Source organism: Lynx rufus, unplaced genomic scaffold, assembly GCF_022079265.1.
Source record: "Lynx rufus isolate CCGP_SWC_20201006 ecotype Redwood Valley unplaced genomic scaffold, mLynRuf1.p SCAF_25, whole genome shotgun sequence".
Taxonomy (NCBI): domain Eukaryota; kingdom Metazoa; phylum Chordata; class Mammalia; order Carnivora; family Felidae; genus Lynx; species Lynx rufus.
Window position 1 is genome coordinate 7226975 of NW_025814840.1, and position 23627 is coordinate 7250601.

General features: G+C 38.8%; 1 protein-coding gene across 2 annotated transcripts in view; it reads right to left on the reverse strand.

Annotated features, from left to right (window-relative positions):
- Positions 1-23627, reverse strand: part of ATAD1 (ATPase family AAA domain containing 1) — a 56923-nt gene that overhangs the window by 19270 nt on the left and 14026 nt on the right. For both annotated transcript variants that reach the window (XM_047088650.1, XM_047088649.1), the window contains exons 3-6: positions 19994-20092; positions 17705-17825; positions 11915-12115; positions 3908-4014 (exon numbers count right to left, since the gene is read on the reverse strand). In XM_047088650.1, the coding sequence (XP_046944606.1) occupies positions 3908-4014; positions 11915-12115; positions 17705-17825; positions 19994-20092 (528 nt within the window). The remainder of the gene's footprint in view (positions 1-3907; positions 4015-11914; positions 12116-17704; positions 17826-19993; positions 20093-23627) is intronic.

Sequence of the window (23627 nt, forward strand, 5' to 3'; positions counted from 1 at the left end):
ACAAGACAGGTGGCTTTCCCTTTGGGGCCATACCAGGGGACCTTGGTTCTGGTTTTCAGAGCCCACAGGGCGCAGAGACAAAGCATAGGATAAAAGACTTTCATAAAAGTGGGATCCTAAGGAAAGTACATGGGGCAGGAAGTGGGAAAGTGTGTGAGTTCCAGCAGCTAATGAAAGTAGTAAAGTGAAACTAAGGGGACAGGAACTGAGAGGAGGGAGTGTAAGATTCACGGTAAAGGGTCGAAACAAGCACAGAGTACCCACGGCCACTAGTTGTTTCCTTTCCCTCAGAGGAGAGACTTCACCCTGGTTTTCTTTTCTGTAGTATTTGTTTCAGGCACTTAGGCAATCTTTTAACATTGTGTTTAACATAAACCCTCAAAATGACCAAAAGTATACACAAACCATTCTTTCAGATCCCCATCACTTAATGGTAAGTATAAATAATTAGAAACAAAAACAAAAACAAAGAACTTCTCAACAAAACCAGAAGGTGGTTCTTTGAAAGAATTAACAAAATTGATAAACCACTAGCCAGTTGGATCAAAAAGGAAAAGGAAAGGACCTAAATAAATCAAAAATTAAAGAGGAGAGATCACAATCAACACAGCAGAAATAAAAACAGTAATAAGAGAATATTATGAGGAATTATATGCCAATAAAATGGGTAATCTGGAAGAAATGGACAAATTCCTAGAATCATATAAGCTACCAACAGTGAAACAGGAAGAAATAGAAAATTTGAACAGACCCATAACCAGTAAGGAAATAGAATTAGTAATCAAAAATCTCCCAAAAAACAAGAGTCCAGGCCCAGATGGCTTTCCAGGGGAATTCTACCAAACATGAAGCCAGCATTACCTTGACTCCAAAACCAGAGACCCCGCTAAAAAAGGAGAACTATAGACCGACTTCCCTGATGAATATGGAGGCAAAAATCCTCAACAAGATTATTAGCCAACCGGCTCCAACAATACATCAAAAAAATTATTCACCATGACCAAGTGGGATTTACACCTGGGATGCGGGGCTGGTTCAATATCCACAAAACAATTAACATGATTCATCACATCAATAAAAGAAAGGACAAGAACCGGGGCACCTGGGTGGCTCAGTCAGTTGAGTGTCCAACTTTGGCTCAGGTCATGATCTCACAGTCTGTGAGTTTGAGCCCCGCGTCGGGCTCTGTGCTGACAGCTCAGAGCCTGGAGCCTGCTTCAGATTCTGTGTCTCCCTCTCTCTCTGCCCCTCCCCCACTCATGCTCTGTCTCTCTCTGTCAAAAATAAAATAAACATTAAAAAAAATGTTTTAAAAAAAGAAAGGACAAGAACCATATGATCCTCTCAATAGATGCAGAGAAAGCATTTGACAAAATACAGCATCCTTTCTTGATAAAAACCCTCAAGAAAGTAGGGATAGAAAGATCAACCTTGAGATCATAAAAGCCATATAAGAAAGACCCACCGCTAATATCATTCTCAATGGGGAAAAACTGAGAGCTTTCCCCCTAAGGTCAGGAACAAGACAGGGATGCCCACTCTCGCCACTGTTATTCAACATAGTACTGGAAGTCTTAGCCTCTGCAATCAGACAACACAAAGAAATAAAAGGCATCCGAATCGGCCAGAAGGAGGTCAAACTTTCACTCTTCACAGATGACATGATACTCTATATGGAAAACCCAAAAGATTCCACCAAAAAACTACTAGAACTGATTCATGAACTCAGCAAAGTTGCAGGATATAAAAATCAATGCACAGAAATTGGTTGCATTCCTATAAACCAACAATGAAGCAACAGAAAGAGAAATCAAGGAATCGATCCCATTTACAATTACACCAAAAACCATAAAATACCTAGGAATAAATCTAACCAACGACGTGAAAAATCTATACACTGAAAACCATAAAAAGCTTATGAAAGAAATTGAAGACACACAAAAAATGGAAAAAGATTCCATGCTCCTGGATAGGAAGAACAAATGTTATTAAAATGTCAATACTACCCAAAGCAATCTACATATTCAATGAAATCCCTATCAAAATAACACCAGCATTCTTCATAGAGCTAGAACAAATAATCCTAAAATTTGTATGGAACCAGAAAAGACCCCGAATAGCCAAAGCAATCTTGAAAAAGAAAACCGAAGCAGGAGGCATCAGAATCCCAGACTTCAAGCTATACTACAAAGCTGTCATCATCAAGACAGTATGGTACTGGCACAAGAACAGACACTCAGATCAATGGAACAGAATAGAGAACCTAGAAATGGACGCACAAACGTATGGCCAACTAATCTTTGACAAAGCAAGAAAGAACATCCAGTGGAATAAAGACAGTCTCTTCAGCAAGTGGTGCTGAGAAAACTGGACAGCGACATGCAGAAGAATGAATCCGGACACTTTCTTACACCATACACAAAAACAAACTCAAAATGGATGAAAGACCTAAATCTAAGACAGGAAGCCATCAAAATCCTCAAAGAGGAAACAGGCAAAAACCTCTCTGACTACAGCCACAGCAACTTCTTACTCAACACGTCTCTGGAGTCAAGGGAAACAAAAGCAAAAATGAACTACTGGGACCTCATCAAAATAAAAAGCTTCTGCACAGCGAAGGAAACAATCAGCAAAACTAAAAGGCAACTGACAGAATGGGAGAAGATATTTGCAAATGACAGATCAGATAAAGGGTTAGTATCCAAAATCTATAAAGAATTTATCAAACTCAACACCCAAAAAACAAATAATCCAGTGAAGACATGGGCAAAAGACATGACTAGACACTTCTCCAAAGAAGATATCCAGATGGCCGACCGACACATGAAAAAATGCTCCACATCACTCATCATCAGGGAAATACACATCAAAACCACAATGAGATACCACCTGGCACCTGTCAGAATGGCTCACATTAACAACTCAGGCAACAACGGATGTTGGAGAGGATCTCTTTTGCACTGCTGGTGGGAATGCAAGCTGGTGCAGCCCCTCTGGAAAACAGTATGGAGGTTCCTCAAAAAACTAAAAATAGAACTACCCTACAACCCTGCAATTGCACAACTAGGCATTTCTCCACGGATACAGGTGTGCTGTTTCGAAGGGACACATGCACCCCCATGTTTATAGCAGCACTATCAACAATAGCCAAAGTATGAAAAGAGCCATCGATGGATAATTGGATAAAGAAAATGTGTATATATATACAATGGAGTATTACTCGGCAATCAAAATGAAATCTTGCCATTTGCAGGGACGTGGATGGAACTGGAGGGTATTATACCTAGTGAAATTAGTCAGAGAAAGAAAACTATCATAGGACTTCACTCCTATGAGGACTTTAAGAGACAAAACAGATGAACATAAGGGAAGGGAAACAAAAATAATAATAAAAACAGGGAGGGGGACAAAACAGAAGAGACTCTTAAATACGGAGAGCAAACTAAGGGTTACTGGAGGGGTCATGGGAGGGGGGATGGGTTAAAAGGGTAAGGGGCACTAAGGAATTTCCTCCTAAAATCACTGGTGCACTGTATGCTCATTTGGATGTAAATTAAAAAAATAATAAAATTAATAAAAAATAAATAAATAAAAATAAATAAAACCAACCAAAAAGTTAAAAAATTTTTTTTCTAGGCCCATAAAACTAAGTATTAAACATTTTGTATCAGTGAAATATGAAATAAATTATTAAATGAATTGATAAAGTTTTACTAACAAATGACTGAACCAACAACAACAAAAAACTTCTCTAAAAAAGCCTAAGAAGTAGCCCACTAAATTTTCTCCTACTACCACCGCCACCCCCACACCCGTCGCCACTGCCACCAGCACCCACTGCTGCCCCCCATCCCCCATCAGCACCCACCACCACCACCGGCTCAAGGCAGATTTCTTTTTCACACACCTGACAGCTGTGGTCAGTATCCAATCCGTCCCACAGACTCATAAACTGAGCTTTCATCATGGCGGTAGCTTCATGGTCAGAACTTGAACGGTTTCGCAGAAAGGAGTCTAGAAGGAAGAAGTCCTCAACCTTAGAAACTAATTTGAATTATTTACTCATCGTAAAACTTCAAATCATTAACCAAAAAATCAAAAGCTAACAAATTTGTGAAAGAGTACAAGACAAAGAGTTCAACTATGCCTTTTCATACATTGGTCTGATACAACAATTTTGGCAAATAATTAAGAAATTAAAACGCAATCAACTCCCAATCTTCAATTCTTTCCTATCAATACATTAATGCCAACATATGTAAAGAAGTACAGGATCGGGTAATTAGAAGATACGGATCAAGTGGTGTCTTGGAGGAAGGTCTGTATGCTTTGGCCCTAACATCCCAGGTTATGTGCATCCTATGTATTCTTAATTGTGGGTCACACTCTTTTTCTTCACACGCTTTTCCTGGAAATAAAGAAAAACGGCATTGGAAAAATGTCAAAACACCATTCCATGGGAAATGCAGGACAGAAAATGGTTTCGAACACACATGCTCGTAGGCATGTGCATATACGTGACACAATGTAAAGAAGCCAGCAAGAAAATACACCAGAACGCTAATCGCTTTAGTTATCTCTCAGTGACAGACTTGAGGACAATTTAAATGTTCTCTTGAACTATTTGCTGTCTTCCCAATTATCTACAAAGAACATGAAATGCTTTTAAAGAGGGGTAGGAGGAACAGTACCTCCTAATTATGAAAAAAAGACAGTCATAAGTCCTAGATTTTCTAGTATAATCCTATTTCAAGTGCTTTGTCTTCTATCCCTTCAAATAACTAGCATTTTAGCACTGAAACTACAATCATACGTGTGAGTTACACAGAAATGCTTTAGTCCAAACTTAAAAAAAATTTTTTTTTTTACAGGGTCTTCGGATGACAAATACACATTCTGGATTTTCTTTTGTAGTTTCAGTTTCATACAATCCGTCCCACTGTTGGACTAGGTACCAAACTAACCCATCTACTCTGGAGGTAGAAAATGTAGTCATTTTTAAATTGCTTCTTTTTAAAGATAATATGTGTCAGTACAGCTGCCAGCTAACCACCATAATTCTGCTATCAATTATTCCTAAATCATCTTCATTACTAAGAAGTTGGTTCTGGCAAGACAGCTGCTTGAAATAATATAAAAAACTTAAAATGCTGGAGAAGTATAAATAACCTAACTATATTAGTAATTACATCAAATGTTAAATGTAGGGGCGCCTGGGTGGCCCAGTCGGTTAAGCGTCCAACTTCAGCTCAGGTCATGATCTCACAGTTCGTGGGTTCAAGCCCTGCGTCAGGCTCTGTGAGCCTGGATCCTGCTTGGGAACCTGTGTCTCCCTCTCTCTCTGCCCCGTCCCTACTTGCGCTCTGTCTGTCTCTCTCTCAAAAGTAAATAAACATAGAAGAAAAATTAAAGAAAAAATGTTAAATGTAAATGGTCTTAGAGTACCTACATAGGTGGTTAGGAAATCAGACTGGACACTTAGGAAACCCAAATGTGTGCTGCTTACAAGAGACACTTTAAATCTAAGAGCTCAGAATGTTGCAAAGGATGGAAAAAGACATATATGTAAATACTAACAAAAAAGTTGGGAAAAAAATATTTTTAAAGTTAATGCATACCTGACAAATGGTGCTAGAACTGAACATCCATGTGCTAAAAATCTATCTAGACAAAGACCTTATACTGTGCACAACAATTAACTGAAAATTGATTCTAGATCTAAATGTAAAACACAAAACTGCAAAACGTCCAAAGATAACATAAGAGAAAATCTACATGACCTTGGGTTTGGTGATGAGTTTTTACATACAACACCAAAAGCATAATCGATCCAAAAAAAAAACAGTTAAGTTGGGCATTATTAAAATTTAAAAATGCTTAAAAATGAACTACTGGCACCTCGTCAAAATAAAAGCTTCTGCACAGCGAAGGAAACAATCAGCAAAAAAGGCAACTGACAGAATGGGAGAAGATATTTGCAAATGACAGATCAGATAAAGGGTTAGTATCCAAAATCTATAAAGAATTTATCAAACTCAACACCCAAAAAACAAATAATCCAGTGAAGACATGGGCAAAAGACATGAATAGACACTTCTCCAAAGAAGACATCCAGATGGCCAACCGACACATGAAAAAATGCTCCACATCACTCATCATCAGGGAAATACACATCAAAACCACAAGGAGAGGGGCGCCTGGGTGGCTCAGTCGGTTCAGTGGCCGACTTCAGCTCAGGTCATGATCTCGCAGTCCGTGAGTTCGAGCCCCGCCGTTGGGCTCTGTGCTGACAGCTCAGAGCCTGGAGCCTGTTTCAGATTCTGTGTCTCCCTCTCTCTGACCCTCCCGCGTTCATCCTCTGTCTCTCTCTGTCTCAAAAATAAATAAATGTAAAAAAAAAAAAAAATTAAAAAAAAATTTAAAACCACAAGGAGATACCACCTGGCACCTGTCAGAATGGCTCACATTAACAACTCAGGCAACAACGGATGTTGGAGAGGATGCGGAGAGAGAGGATCTCTTTTGCATTGCTGGTGGGAATGCAAGCTGGTGCAGCCCCTCTGGAAAACAGTATGGAGGTTCCTCAAAAAACTAAAAATAGAACTACCCTACGACCCAGCATTGCACTACTAGGCATTTACCAAGGGATACGGACGGGTGTGCTGTTTCGAAGGAACACATGCACCCCCATGTTTATAGCAGCACTACTGACAATAGCCAAAGTATGGAAAGGGCCCAAATGTCCTTTGATGGATGAATGGATAAAGACGATGTGGTATACACACATACACACACACACACAAAGGAGTATTACTCAGCAATCAAAAAGAATGAAATCTTGCCATTTGCAACTACGTGGATGGAACTGGAGGGTATTACACTAAATTAGTCAGAGAAAGACAAAAATCATATAACTTCACTCTTATGAGGACTTTAAGAGACAAAACAGATGAACATAAGGGAAGGGAAACAAAAATAATATAAAAACAGGGAGGGGGAGGGGGACAAAACAGAAGAGATTCATAAACATGGAGAACAGGGTTACTGGAGGGGTTGTGGGAGGGGGGATGGGCTAAATGGGTAAGGGGCACTAAGGAATCTCCTCCTGAAATCATTGTTGCACTAGATGCTAATTTTGATGTAAATTTAAAAAAATAAAAAATAAAACAAGCTAAAAAAAATGTTTTAAATGCTCAATAAAGAAAAACAAAATTAAAAATTCTTCCCTGTGGAAGACACTGGTAAGAGAAGAGATAAGCCAGGGCGCCTGGGAGGCTCAGTTGGTTGAGCATCTGACTTCTGCTCAGGTCATGATCTCATGGTTTGTGGGTTCCAGCTGTGGGTCAGGCCCTGTGCTGACAGCTCAGAGCCTGGAGCCTGCCTTGAATTCTGTGGCGCTCTCTCTATGCCCCTCCCCCACTCATGCTCTGTCTCAAAAATAAGCATTTAAAAAAAGAGACAGTGAGAGAGAGAGACAGAGAGAGAGAGAGAAGAGAGAGAGTAGAAATAAGCCACAGACTAGGACAAAAGATTTTCAAAATACTTCCCTGATAAAAAGTGTGTATCCAAAATATACAAAGAACATAAAATTAAATAATAAGAAAACAACCCAATTAAAAAATGGGCCAAAGAGCTGAACACACACTTCAAAGATACACGGATGGCAAATAAACACATGAAAAGATGCTCAACGTCGTATGTCGTTAGGGAACTGTAACTTTAAATGACAATGAGATACCGCTCGCTACATGCTTGCTAGGATGGCTAAGTTCCAAAACACTGATAATATCAAGTGATGGACAGGATGCTGAGCAAGAGGACCGCTCATTCATTGCCAGTGGAACTGCAAAATCACAGAGCCATCTTGGAAGTCAGTTTGGTGGTTTCCTACAAAGCTAGAGTTTCACTGTAGGATCCAGCAAACGCGCTCCCAGGCATTTACCCAATTGAGCTGAAAATGTATGTCCACGCAAAATCTTGCACATCACTTTGTTAGCAGCTTTATTCACAATCGCCCCAAACTGGAAGCAACCAAGATGTCCCTCAACAGATGAATGGATAAACAAACCGTGGTACAACCACACAATGGAATATTACTCAGCCATAAAAAGAAATGAGCTACTAAGCCACAAAGACACGGAGGAGCCTTAAATGCATATTGCTAAGTGAAAGAAGCCAGTCCGAAAAGGCTACATACTGTATGATTCCAATTACAATATTCTGTAAAAGGCAAGATAGTAAAAAGACTAGTGGCTGCTGGGACTTTGGGAGTTTAGGATGAACAGGTGGGGCACAGGGGGTTTTCAGGGCGGTGAAACTATTCTGTCTGATACAGTAATGGTAGATACATGACATTATGCATTAGTCAAAGCCTATAAACACAAAGAATGATCCTTAACATAAACTATGGACTTTAGTGATTAATAATGTAGCAATACAGGCTCATCAATTATAACAAATGTATCACACGAATGCAAAGTACTGATAATAGGAAAACTGTGTGTGTAGGGGATGTGTGTATGGGAACTTTCTACGTTCTGCTTTCTGTAAACTTAAAACGGTTCTAAATAACAGATCCCAGTTTAAAAAAAAAAAAACAGCTTAACGAATATCTGAGATTGTAAGAAAGATAGAAATACAACCGGTCAGAATTCAGGAAATATGTGGTGGGAGCATGAGGTGTCTGTGCCAACTGTGGACACGTGCACTTGTGGACACGGCAGGGAGGCAGGGACGCGTGTACCGCCTCGGCGTTCATGTCCACGCTGAAACCAAGCTGCTCAAAAGGATGTACACTCACAGAAAGTGTAGACAAGAAAAAAAATCCTGCTCACTACTGCAGGGAGTTAAAGACCAAGTCTGTCTTGTCTGTGCTCTGGGGGTAAACAGGTCTCCCCTGAAAAATAAAAAACTAAGGTCACAGGGGCTCTCCCTCAGGCACGAAGACTGGATTTGTGCTGTCATTCAGTCTAGGAACATCCACACTGAGAAATTATCATAAAAATTAGCCCTGAATGATCAGACTCCACACACAGGCTCTAAGTGGAAGGTAGGAAAAGCACTCTGACTGTTCTTAGGCAACACAGAATTCTCCTATAAAAACAAGCTGTAGGCTATCTAACGTTAGAAATGAGCCAAGGAAACACGTTAGTATGAAACACTTAACAATACAAAGGAGAAGTAGAATTTCAGACAACAGAACAATCCAAAAAAACTATATATAAAAACAGTATGCTTAAAACTGAGACATAAGAGGGGGTGGTGCCTGGGTGGCTCAGTTGGGTTAAGCGTCCAACTCTTGGTTTTGGCTCAGGTCGTGATCTCACGGTTTGTGGGTTTGAGCCCTACTGACAGCACAGCCTGCTTGGGATTCTCTTTTTCCTCTCTCTCTGACCCTCCCCCACTCATGGTGTCTCTGTCTCTCCCAAGATAAATAACTTAAAAAACAAAAACAAAAACAAAAAAAAAACAAGACATAAAAGGGACTGAAATTCAAACAGAAAAGCAACTATAGTGAAAAAAGGGAAATTTAAAAAAGAACCAAATAGAACTTCTAAAGTTCAAATGCAATCAACAGAATACAAACCCAATGGCTGTGAGGTTAACATAGCCAAGCAAAGAACTGCTTTTTAAAACTTAAAGATTGATGTTTTAGTTGTATCACTATTTTATGTATCAACAAAGTTTTAAATGTTGCCAAGTAAGTTATAATACTCAAAAAACTCTGCCAATTAAATTATAACATGTTACCCCAACTTCAGAAAGGTTAAAATGTAAATAACAAAATGGTATATTTTAGAACTGATGAAATATGGGAGAACTCGATGTGGCAATGACTCAAAATTAAGTAGAGAGGGTAGATACATACATAAATATAAATATATACATACATAAAATGGAAGTCTCGCCACAATCAAAGATACGCAGTGGCTGAGAAATTTTCTGGAATGAAAACCACGAATCATCAGATTAAGAACCACAGTAAGTCTCAGTGGGATAATAAAAATAAATACAGACCTGGAAAAACCATAATCAAACAGGAGAACAAGATAAAAATCTAATAACACTAGAGAGAAAAGATAAAATTACTTACAAAGCAATATTTGACTATAAGCAGAATTCTTGAAAGCAACAAGAAAGACTGGAAGACAATGGACTTGTAGCTTCAAAATGCTGAAGAAAAATAATTCTGTTATCATTTAAGAGTGAAGGTAGAATTAACACATTTTCACCCAAAGACAGAATTTACTGTATTCATGATCTTTGCTGAAAGAACTTTGATAGACTTCAGTGAAGGGAATTAAATCCAGAAAAGGCAGCTTTGTAAAGAAGCAACAGTGAGCAAAGAAACTGGCAGACGTGGTCTCTAAACAAGTACTGCCAGTACAGAAATAACAACCACTATGGAGACTGTAAAATAAGAGAAAATGTTAACATGTAAGGAATGAGTGGAACGATTAGTGTTCAAGAGTTCTAAGGTCCCTGGAATTATTTGGGAGGAGGGCAGAAATGATTAGCCTAGACTTTCAAGGCAAGTAGGTATTCTAAATGTTTCACTAAAGAAAAAGAGTATGTTACTTCTAAACCTGTAGCAGGGAAAAGGGGATAAAGTGAGAAAAGTCCACTAGATTGGTAAATAAAAAAGCACACGTAATGTGGCAGAAATAAATCTAAATACATGAGCTATCAAAATAAAGGTAGACTGACCACACCTCCTGGTTAAAGTGTCTTAGATTAAAATTTTTTTAAATCTAGCTATAAGCACTTTTATGCAAAATTCACACCAAAACTCCAAAATCGCTGTAATAAACTGATGAGACACACAAGACAGACAAGTAACCAAAGTATTATATATCTACACCACTTTTCTCTCTATATTTCTGTAAAGTCTATCACATTACATATAATAGTACAGCTAATTCAAAGCTATAGTTTCAATCACCATAGCTTTATTATGACTTACCATACCAGGAGCAGAACCAAAAATACTGATGATCCATAAATACAGAAAAAGTATACTAACATAAAAGTCATGAACAAATAGGGAAAGATAATCTATTTTATAAATTGGCTGTCTATATGGAAAAGAATGAAATTAGAGTCCTACTTCACAATATATATTTTGAAAAGAGGGATATTTATGGGGGTAGGGAAGAAATTTGTAAGCCAGACACAGAAAGTATAAATCATAATAAAAAGATAGATACAACTAAATTTAAATTTAAATTTCTGTAAAAGAAATTATCATAAAGTGAAAAGCCAGTCTAGAAAATATTTGCAATCATAATAAATATCAACAAAGAATTACCAAGAAAATGCAAATAACCCCAAAGAAAAACTGACAATTTATAAGCAAGGAAACTCAATGACTAGTCAACATGGTAAGAGATGCCCAAATTTACTAGCAATGCAGGGAAACACGAAACAATGATAATTCGTGTTCTTTAGTTTGACCAAAAAAAAAAAAAAAAAAAAAAATCAATCAATGATAATATCTGAAAAAATAAATTTTAGGGGTATGCAGGGAAACTATATAACGGAGAGAGTGACAACAGGTAAAACCACTTTTAACAACTGGTAATCCTAGTGAGGTTGAAGACAGACATGTCACACAACCTAACAGTTCAACTTTCGGGCATGTAGCCTGGACAAGCACATGTACATGACGAAACACGTACACAGATGTCCACCGCGTGATGTTTGTAATATGGAGAAGACAGGAAACTACTACCGAGCAGCGGAATGAACAGATTATGGTTCATTCTGGAATAAATTATACACAGCATATAAGGATGTTGGCGATCTCTTTTGTATTACTAATTTGCCCTAATAAATGTTGAAAACTAAATCTGGTCATCTAAATACCACCCTTAAAAATGGCGTTATAAAATGCTCACACAGAAAAGTCGCATACCTATTTCATCTATAAAAATGATGGAAGGCTGTAGCTTTATGGCAAGGGAGAAGACCGCAGCAGCCAGTTTCTGAGACTCTCCGTACCACTTATCCGTCAGCGTTGAAGGCTGAAGGTTAATAAATCGACAGCCTGCTTCTTTGGCGGTGGCCTTGGCAATCAATGTTTTACCACAGCCTGGAGGCCCATACAGAAGAACTCCTGGAAATTAACATGTCATTTTATTATTTACATTTGTATGTGATAATCAACACACTAATTCGGCCCACACTAAAATGTTCCCCAACATGTTAATGGTAGGAAAGGAAGGCGCCACTTCCTAAGTTCAGTGTCAGTGACGGCTATAAAATTACAGCATGCTTGTGCCTTCTCCCTTCACGCAAAGGTCTAGCTCAGGATCCCCTTGACATCCAAACTCACGCCACTCGATCCATGGTTGACAAAATGGTCCAATGCCCTCCACCTTCACAAGCTAACAGAGCACTACAGCACATTAGAACAGCCCAGAGAAAACTGAGAACTTCTTCAAACCAGGCTGCGGGAGGGGCACCTGGGTGGCTCAGTCGTTGGGTGTCCAACTTCAGCTCAGGTCACGATCTCACGGTTTATAAGTTCAAGCCTCACATCAGGCTCTGTGCTGACAGCTCAGAGCCTGGAGCTTGCTTTGGATTCCGTGTCTCCGTCTCTCTCTCTGCCCCTCCCCCGCTTGTGCTCTGTTTCTCTTTCTCAAAAATAAACATTAAACAACAATAACAAAAACAGGCTGCAGCAAACACCGTTTTGATGTTACTGAGACTTAAGTTTTATCCAAAAGGGCACACGCCTTTTTCCAAACAGATAATGATCTCTTCTTCCAAAGGACAAAAGCTGCCAGTCACTTTTGTTTTACTCTCCAAGGAATGAAACTGAATCCTTCACCTATCGTCTCCACAGACGGTAGTCTGCCGCTTAATACAACTTAAGGTAATTCTTTTAACAGGAGAGATCGAAACTGGTCGAGGCCTTGGGCATTTTGGGAATCATCACCAACTGTTTAGCAACTAATATTAAGTAACATTTTTCTATGTTAATAGTAAAATTATGTTCCTGGCTATAGATTATCTGTAGACGGGCCTGACGAATATTATAACCTGCAGACTTAAAATATTTGCTTAATTCACAGCTTCTCTACTTTTCCCATGTCATAGCACTTAAAAAGACAGTATTTACAGGTGGCATATTAGGGTAATATGAAGAGACTTTGGAGATTTCCAAAATATTATTATGCAATAAAAATAAAATATAGGGGCGCCTGGGTGGCTCAGTTGGTTATGCATCCGACTTCCGCTCAGGTCATGATCTCACAGCTCATGGGTCTGAACCCCGCATCGGGCTCTGTGCTGACAGCTCAGTTCTGCAGCCTGCTTGGAGTTCCGTGTCTTCCTCTCTCTCTGCCCCTCCCCCGCTCACGTGTGCACGCGGTCTCTCTCTCAAGAATAATAAACATTAAGAAAATACAAAAATATAAGAAAAGTAAATATTTTGTATTAAAATCCCACCCTGCCTAAATTTTCATTTTTTTCTTTTTAATGAGAAGCTTGATTCCATAAAACAAATATTTTTCACATCAAGCTCTTCAAAGTAATGCTCAGGCACACAAACTTTTCCTCGGGCACGCACAGATTTCTCTAGGGGTCTTCATAATTCTTTAAGAATTAATGAAGTTTAGTCATCTTACTTTTCTGAAGCCATTTTAAAATTTAAGTCAATAAGCTTTGCCAGTACATCCCTTTGCAATTTTTAACTAAGTCCATTTGGGTGTAAAAAATGTAGTTAAGTCATTTATAATTTCAACCCCCTATCGATACTTCTTCCTTTGGATGACACATGTGAACGCCACAGAGCAGTGGTCTAATGCCATTTAATTCACATCAAACTGAAAACATACGGGGTGACTGCAGATGCCTGGAATTATTACATTTATTATTTTGATCATACAATTTCATATGGAATGCAGATCCACAAACTTTTATATGCATGTTATTTGAATCTTAGGGTTTTCTGAGCAAACTTTTGATGCAAAAGTCCTCGTATCTTGTTGACTGTGCTGCTACAGCACACCTCACAAACCGAGGCAAGTGTTCTTAGAATGTCCTCTTTGATTCCAAGTATTCATTCATCACTTTGAGTCCTCTATTCCTGATAGTTTAGTTTTGGCACTCCTTAGCAGGATTAAGTTTTTCCTATATTCTTCTTCAGGAATTACAATTAGTGTTATTAATTAGGCAGCTTTTTTACAGTTTTGTTTTGTTTACAGAGTATGAAACTCCACATGCGTTGAAAGCTTTGGGATTTCATAATCTTCTGGAGGACAGACATGATAGGGGAGGTGCACGTATGAGCAGGGAGTGTTCACTTCCTGACTCGGGTGGTAGCTATGGAAGTGTCAGCTTTCCAGTCACCCACTTGGCTGTTTTATCCCCACTTCTGCACGTTGCTTCACTAAGACTCACGTTGTCTCACCTGGCATGTTATCAACGAGTCTAGCAGTAACACTGTTTGAAGGGCCATCTTCTCTATATCCTTTGTGGGATGAACACTACCCTGTTCATTCTTAGGAAGAGTGATACATGAATGGTCCCACAATGAATGCGAGGCATCCGGCTTCAGTTATTAGTTTTGCAGTCTTTTAACTAGTTTTTTTTGAGCTCAGTCTGGTACTTTCACAACCATTTTCAACAAAACGAAAAACTACGATTATTACCTTCATGCTTTGCAGAGGCTAAAAATTCAAACCCCTCTTTAATGTGGATGTTTTAGTAAGGGCTTTACTTCGTAAGTACTACATGCAAATAAAAACTTTAGGGTGAGGAAGAAAAGAAGAATTGGGACAAAAGATCTAAATTTGAAATAATCCTTATTAGTGACAAGTATATTACCTTATTAGTAACCAACTTTTTTCTTTTTTGAACTAGTTTATTGACTTTCAAGCTTTAATAAAAAAAACTGTCCAAATGGTGGAAAAGTAAATATCTGTAAAAACTGAGTCTATTTAAATACAAAGTACTCAAGGAGGTGGAGGGAGGGATGGAGGCCTTTATGGCCCCAGAAAAATCACTTCTCAAAATATATTTTTCCTAAGTTACCTACATTTTCAAGAAACATCACAACATGGAACATGATAAAATTCAAACATAAAATTTATGTGCTAAAATAATGATTACCGAAGCTAGAGTTTAGTGAGAACTGTTTGTATTCATAGGAATTGTAAATGTAAATTTTTAAACATTTGGAAGAAAACACGGTTATTTTTTTAATGCAACCATGAACATTCTATGGCATGTCCTTGTGACCACTTGGTGGCATGACAGCTGCCAACTTTCTACCTTCACATGATTGGCTGATCTCGTGTGCTACTATGGAAGACATTCTCAAACCATCCTCGCGTAGTCTGTAAGGCAGTGCGGACTTTTAGCCCCGACAGCAACGAACTGTCCAGGGATAACATAAAATTGGCAATAAAACAACGACTCTAACCCATGTAACCTATTTCCAGTTCAAAAATGGAACAAACTACGGTATCCAACCGATTTTACGCTCTGCTTCTGTCTGCTAACATCCAATTTATGTTGAGGGTCAAAAAGTAAATCAATGGCTTTTCAAATTTTGTTCCTGATAAAAAACTTTCCAAAAATGCAAGGCTGAAAAGGCTCAAACAGTATAACTTTAGATTACATAATCAAGAGCTACTCAGGTAACTTAAAAATTTTAAAATACACACAGAAACCACTTCTAGTTTTGGACAATGCTTTCAAAGAAGCACCAGATATACACGTAACTTTGAAGCATCCCATCGTAATTTGGTGTCTGCTGTGTTAATTGACTGGGGCTTTAAACCAAGTGCGACTGGTACAGTGACCCAATTACCTGGGCTAGGCGTCACTGACAAGGGCTGGAGCTTTCCCAAACAGCACAGAAAACGCATCTTACTTTTCTCCCATCCAAGTACTAACTGGGCCCCATCCTGCATCTGACTTTTCTAGATTCACGAATTAAGAAACTAGGAGATGACAACTCACACAAGGTCTTTCTTGTTCAAACTACCAACCAGACGGAAGAGGGTAAAGAACTAAATAAGCCAACTTGTACTTTACTCTTTGATCTTGGCTCAGATAAATCATCTGCAATTTTCTTCTGGGGAAAAAAAATTTTTTTTTTTATTTATTTAAAAAAAAATTTTTTTTTTTAACCTTTATTTATTTTTGAGACAGAGAGAGACACAGCATGAACGGGGGAGGGGCAGAGAGAGAGGGAGACACAGAATCCAAAGCAGGCTCCAGGCTCCGAACTGTCAGCACAGAGCCCGACGCGGGGCTCAAACTCACTGGACCGTGAGATCGTGACCTGAGCTGAAGTCGGACACCCAACCGACTGAGCCACCCAGGCGCCCCTGGGGAAAAATGTTTTAAAAACACAATAAACTAAATGCTTTTTGTTAGGGGGGAGAAAAGGAAGTATTGTTGTTTCAGAAAATAAAACGAAATGCCTAATGAACAGTTTTGCTGTTTTAGTTAAAGAACATGTCATCATCACCCTCTATTTACCAGGAGTAAAAATTACCTACTTCGTGAAAGTGTACAGGTATCGGCTTCAATTACTTTTGAAATATAAATTGGTGCATTTTGATATAACTGCAAAATTAATAAGACTACAAGCAACCATAACTTACACACAGCACTATGTTGATATTTCTAAAGATCTTTTTTTTTAATGTGTCTAATAATTTGGTTTCAGCCTTGAAGAGCAATGGAAAAGTAAACCTGTCTAGTATGAGGAATACAAGAAAGTGCAGTTTCCACTCTTTCCACTGCTGTAGCGTTTGTATGGGAAAGCCACGGTAACACACGTGTATTTATCTCACTGCCAATTGTCACCGAAGCTCCACCTGAATCACCTTTCATTAACACTTAAACGGGATTCATATTTGAGTGGACAACAATAAAAGCATTACACGTAAGGAAGGAGTTATAAGCATTTCCAATTCTTGAGTTCTGAGGTTTTTAAAATCGTCGCTAACTAGGAATAAGGAAGTTTCCCTTAAAAAATAAGTAGCATTTAATTTCTAGTTCACCTGTACTCCAGTACTTCTTCTAAAAAAACACTGCAATCCAAAAATAATGAAGATTACTAGGAGGAAAAAACAATATCGCTAAATTATGGGACAACAAAAAGAGTTCTTACTTTGAAAACAAAAGAACCCATACCATGACTTTAGATTTTTTAATTTCAATTTTCCCAATTTTTATTTACTTGGAAGTAATAAAAAGGAGTTTGCAATAAAGGGATTATTTTGACATGTAATCACAGGGAAAAAGTTTTACCTAAATTTGGGAAGCTGAAGAATGAGCAATTATTTTAAAACTACTATTTATAAAACAGCTCACTGGATCTCAGTATTCTCTTCAACATCCGACCTCAGCGATACCAGTTCTGTAATAGCAGAAAGTTTCAATGTTTCCTACATTTTTATTTTATTTTTTTTTAAATTTTTTTTTTTTTTCCGACGTTTATTTATTTTTGGGACAGAGAGAGACAGAGCATGAACGGGGGAGGGGCAGAGAGAGAGGGAGACACAGAATCGGAAACAGGCTCCAGGCTCTGAGCCGTCAGCACAGGGCCCGAGGCAGGGCTCGAACTCCCGGACCGCGAGATCGTGACCTGGCTGAAGTCGGACGCTTAACCGACTGCGCCACCCAGGCGCCCCGTTTCCTACATTTTTAATACTTTAGCAAATGTAAACTTTTGCCATACCCTTTGGAGGCTGCAGAAGCCTGGAATTTTCAAACAAATGCTTCTTTTTGATGGGTAAGATGACTGTGTCTTTCAGATCCGTAATGACATCATCCAGACCTGCTATATCACTCCAAGTAACCTGATAAAAGGTAAGGTCAACATGAATTTTACAACTTACACATATGCAGTGAAGTTAAAAGGAAAAAAAAACCAAATGGCAAACCTTAGTCTGATAATTCTATGTAAATAATAAAAGATTAATATATAATACTAGTAAAGACTTTTTACAGCAATACTGAAATTATCTAATTACCATGAAATTACAAAAAGGAATTAATAATCAACTATCTACTATTAAAAGCACTAGGCCCAGGACTCAAAACTCTACAGGGATCTAATAAGCTGAATTCACTCCGTGTAAGAGGAAGGAATACTCTGCCAAGAAGATGGAGAACCAGCTCAGACAGAGAACTCAGTGCTAGCTGATGGGGAAAAGCTTACCAGCAGTGTCCCTAATTCATATAGGGTGCCGTCAAACACAACAGGTAGACATTTTGGAAATAGGTTCACACAACACTGGACTTCTGAATTTTATTAATCAAAAATAAAACTTTCAAAACAAAACTTTCATCTTTGTAAATAGGGGATATATACTGTCAAAATAAGCACAGCTTGTGTATTTTAAAACCTTCTGACTCAACTTCAAAAATGGGGATGGGGGGTGCCTGGGTGGCTCAGTCGGTTAAGCATCTGACTTTGGCTCAGGTCATGATCTCATGGTTCGTGGGTTGGAGCCCCGTATCGGGCGCTATGCTGACAGCTCAGAGTCTGGAGCCTGCTTTGGATCCTATGTCTCCCTCTCTCCCTGCCCCTCCCCTGCTTGTGCTCTGTTTCTCAAAAATAAATAAATGTAAAAAAAAAAAAAAAAATTTTTTTTAATGTGGACGGAGTGAAGGGGGGGAGGGGATAAAAAAACAAACGGAAAAAACCTACGGGGAAAAAAAATCAATCTTGCTCTAACCTGGCAGAGTAAAGAGGCTGAAGGTGGGGTGAGTCAGAAGCCATATTTACAAGAAATTTACTTTCACTACAACTTAAAAAAAAAAAAAAGGGTGAAAAACCACAGCCAAATCTGAAAAAAAAAAAAAAAAAATAGCACCTACTTCCACTATAACAAAAAAGAGAGTCTGTTAGTACAGCCTTACTCAGAAGTGAACACAGAGCCAAGAAGTCCCACTGTAAATTTATAAATCAAATTGAAATGGAGGATTAACTCTGGGGACATGTATCTATCTTTGTGCACACAGATACTAACAGACATTGAAGACTTTTATTTCCTAGATTTGGAGATAGGAATACCATACTTATTCTATTCTATTTATTTATATCTGTCATACAAAACCTATTTATACCTGCTGTTATCAAATATTCACATAGGAGTTTAGAGTTTATATATTACATTAATCTGATCCTCCAATAATCCTTTTGAAGTAGGTACAGCAGGTATCACACCTTCCCTGGATTACACATGAGGGGACTGACACTCAAAAGAGGAAACAATTTGCCAAGGCCATGAATGGAAAAAATTAGAATTCAGAATCTTGTGTTGCCTACCATATCTTAATATGAAAATCTACATTTAAACTCCAAATCAAATAGCCACATAACTTAAAGCAGTACGTTTTATATGCCACAAAGGTGAATATATAAAAGAACAAGTTTATCTAAACAAGTGTGTGCCAAAAAAGGTTAACACGGCAGGCCTCAGACTGTTGTCCTTAGAAAGGCCTACCTGCAAGGCTGGCCTTCGGCTGCAGTATGGGGGCTTAAATTTCGGGAGAATTCCTTCATTCCCTAATAAGAACACCTCGCTGTGCAAACAAAATGGTTTACGGGGGACGTGTTTCCCCTCTGAACGTCTAGAATTTTGGTAGATGTTGGGATGTGGGGTCTACATGACCAGTCCCAATTAAAATCCTGGGAGTCTCTACTGAGCTTCCCTGGTGGACATGGCACTTCACACTTGTCCTCACAACCTGCTGCTGAAGGAATTAAGTGAAGCCCATATGACTTCACTGGGAGAAAGCTCCTGGAAGCCTGTGCTTGGTTTCTTCCAGACTTCACTCCAGGCCCCTCTTCTTGCTCATTTTGCCTCGTATCCTTTTGCTGTACTCAGTCACATCCGTGAGCACAAAACTATGCCAGATCCTGTGACTCCTCTTAGAGGATCATCAAATATGGCCGTCTTCAGGACCCGACACAAAATGCCAGACCCAAACGATCTTAAATAAGATTAAAGATACGTACGTGCATGTTAAGAGGGTCTACGAGATGAGCCGCAATACTCATTTCATATTCTGAAAGCTTCACATTTTTCACACCAATCTGTTTCATTAATTTTTCTGCCTAGAACAAAAAAACAAGCAACTTCCTTTAGTCTGGTATTTGGGTCTTGGCACTTCAAAAGAGATTATCTGTGAAGTCTAAAGAGCCATGAACAGACATGCAAGAATTTTCCAGGGAAATTCTAGGCCCCTTGACCTCCTCTTTCCCCAATGTAAGCTTGTAGGTAAAGACAAAAGGTGAGTGTCTAACTGCACAGAAACCAGGGCAATTTAAACCAGCTCCTAGGAAATGAGAAAATTAGGGCACATGATTTAGGAGATACACACAGGGCCTTGCACTGCTCCAATGAGATTCTAGGGTCCAACTTGATGTCCTTTCAAGTAAGACCATCATGACAGGTGCAGGTGAAACCTCCAGATGAGAGCAGAGCAGTTAAACATTTAAAAAATGGACAACTGGAGTTTCTTTTCTTAAATCGAGTTTCTGAAAACAGATGCTTAACTTCCTTCAAATTACCCAGTTATCGACACCAGGTGCCCACGGCAATCAAACTCCAAATTGTTCGAAGATGCTGTCCTTTTTGGTTAAAGCCAATTCCTGGGACTAGGCAACCAGAGATAATAAATCCTAAATTCTAAATGATGGGGCGCCTGGGTGGCTCAGTGGGTTAAGTGTCCGACTTGTGGTATCAGCTCAGGTAGTGATGCTGTGGTTGTGGGATTGAGCCCTAAGTTAGGCTCTGTGCTCAGCTCGGAGCCTGCTTGGGATTCTCTCTCTCTCTCTCTCTCTCTCTCTCTCTCTCTCTCTCTCTCAGCTCCTCCCCTGTGAGCACTCGCATTCTCTCTCTCTCAAAAATAAACACTTAAAAAAATAAATAAATTGTAAGTATATTTGCATATATATTTTTAGAGCTGGACAAGAGTAACCTGAAACCTACGAGCTCTAGCAATACAACAAAGATTTCAATTAAAATTAAAAACAATAATAATCACAAACATTTACTGAATGGGCCAAACCATATGCCAAAATACCGTAAATGGATGAGCTCAATGAATCCCCCGAGCGAGCCTATGGGGTAGGTACAATTTCTCCCCACCACAGAAAAGGAAATTAAAGTTTAGCTCAGATTAAATAATCTGCCTCAGGTTCAAGTCAGCAAATGGAAGAGACGACATACACATGCAGGCAGCCCCACTTCAGAGCCCACCCTCTAACCACCTCCCAATGACCCTACGTTCCCCAATTATAACAGGGGGGTTTGTGACCACTGAGGAGTCTTAAAAAGACTACAGAAAACACATTCAAATTTCAATTAAATGAACATATTTAAAAATGCTCTGATAAATACCTGTTTTTGTTACATTTTCCTAAAATGCTTTAAAAATATATTGTATACTTTGTTTATTTTTAAGTAGGCTGCAGTCCAACTTGGGTCCTGAATTCACCACCCTGAGATCAAGAGTCACATGCTCCACCAAGTGAACCAGACAGATGCCCCTAAAATACTTTTGATTTTGTAAGATCTTGCTTTGTTCAGGGGGTATGGCTGTTCTACAAGGAAATTCATCTCACACAGCACTATAGTTACAGACTGCTCAGAGCACAGGATAAATGTGGATAAAGTAGGATAAATCATATCCTAGTAATGTAGCATTTTTAAAATAAATAACCACATAGTTTTTCCTATTTAGCCCCCCCCCCCCCGGTAAAAATTACCGAATCAATGGAGAAAACAGCCTTTTCCAGGTTTTTTAATCTCTTTCTTGTAAATATCTTCTCTTTCGCTGATTTTCAATCTTTTGTGTCAGGTATGAAAGGTATCCTATTTTAGCCTCTGTAATAACATCAATTATTCTTTTCCATTATGCTTCTATAAATGTGCAGCCATCCCACATGTGTTCTTTTTAGGCTATGCTGTAAAACAAAAGTTTCCACCAGGGGTGACTCTGCCCCCCAGGGGACATCTGGCAAGGTCTGGGAATACTTCTGGCTGTCACGACCTTGCAGGGAGGGTGCTCTTGGCATGTAGTCAGCAGAGACAGGAATGCTGCTTAACATTCTGAAAGACACAGTACAGCCTGCCCCTCCCCAATTATCTGGCCCCAAATGTCAACAGTGCCGAGTTGAGGAATCCTGCTCTTTCCCCATTAGCTAGCTGCTCTTAAAACTTTACTCTAGGTCACAAATGCTTCTTGCTTTAAACAAACTTTATCTACGTTTGGGATTTCCTAAGTAAAAACGATCAACTGTGTTGTTTATGTTATAGAAATAGAAAATGCCGTGGTCAAATTTACCTAAAATCTTTCCCCCCATATAAGCAATCCCATTTAACAATGTCTTCAGGTTGCATTAACAACACTGACAGAAAACAAAATTAATGTTTATTGGGCAAAACTCATTTTCATTTCCTTACCATCAGCCCGTACAACCATCCTGAGAAGTAGCCATTACTATGCTCGTTTTTCAGATGAGGAACTCAAGAGTCAGAGAAATTAGAAGAATTGCCAAGATTATGAGCTAGGAGTTGGCATTACCAGAGTTCAAACCCTGATCTAATTCCAAAGCTGTTCTACTGAAACACTAATATTCCTCATCTGCGAGACCAGAACGTGGTTGACAAATAAATAAAATAAAGTACCCCTAAACACATCAAACTGTCTTCCAGAAGAAGTTATCCAACTGTTTCTAGCTTTGACAACTTTAAGTGCGCCCGTTTCTAAAATGTTTTACCAAGAAAAACAAAATGATTGTACTCTAAAAATGGCTTATGTTCATGAACTGCTTTATCACTTACAGCTCAATGACAATCGTATTTTCTAGTTACCAACTTTCGCTTGGTTTTTAAGTGAATCTCTCCAAGTAGTTGTCACTCTGTGGAGGAAAAATGGTAGGTGAGGGGTTGAAGAGAGTCAGAGGTAGGAGGGAAACTTACTTTTTACTGTATAGTCATCTTTTTAACTGTTTCATAGTATTTTTATCCTTTCATGCTATTTCATTTTTTTCCTCCATGTAAACTATTAAGAAGATTAAGATTAACAAGATTAAGAAGTGGAGTAGGAAATAGTAAACTACTATTTTTGCCTAGAATGGGAAAGGAGGAAATGGAGAAAAGGAGTAGCAGAAAAGAAACTTTTCATTCAGTTTCTGAACGATTTGTAAAATTGGTTGTTCTTTTGGGAGATTAATTTTAGAAAATTAGAGACGGGCGCCTGGGTGGCTCAGTCCGTTGAGCATCCGACTTCGGCTCAGGTCATGATCTCACAGCTCTTGAGTTCGAGCCCCGCATCGGGCTCTGTGCTGATGGCTCGGAGCCTGGAGCCTGCTTTGGATTCTGCGTCTCCCTCTCTCTCTGCCCCTCCCCTGCTCATGCTCTGTCTCTCTCTCTCTGTCTCAAAAATAAATAAAACATTAAAAAAATTAAAAAAAAAAAAGAAAATTAGAGATAGCATTAACAAGGGTGAAAAACCAGAGGTAGGTTAACTGATTAAACTTAGATCTGTTTATTAAAGTCACAGCTAAAGTACTCTGATTTAAGTGTGGATAGAGGAAGTCACTGACAGAAAGCTCACAACACTACATTTCCACGGGAAATGGC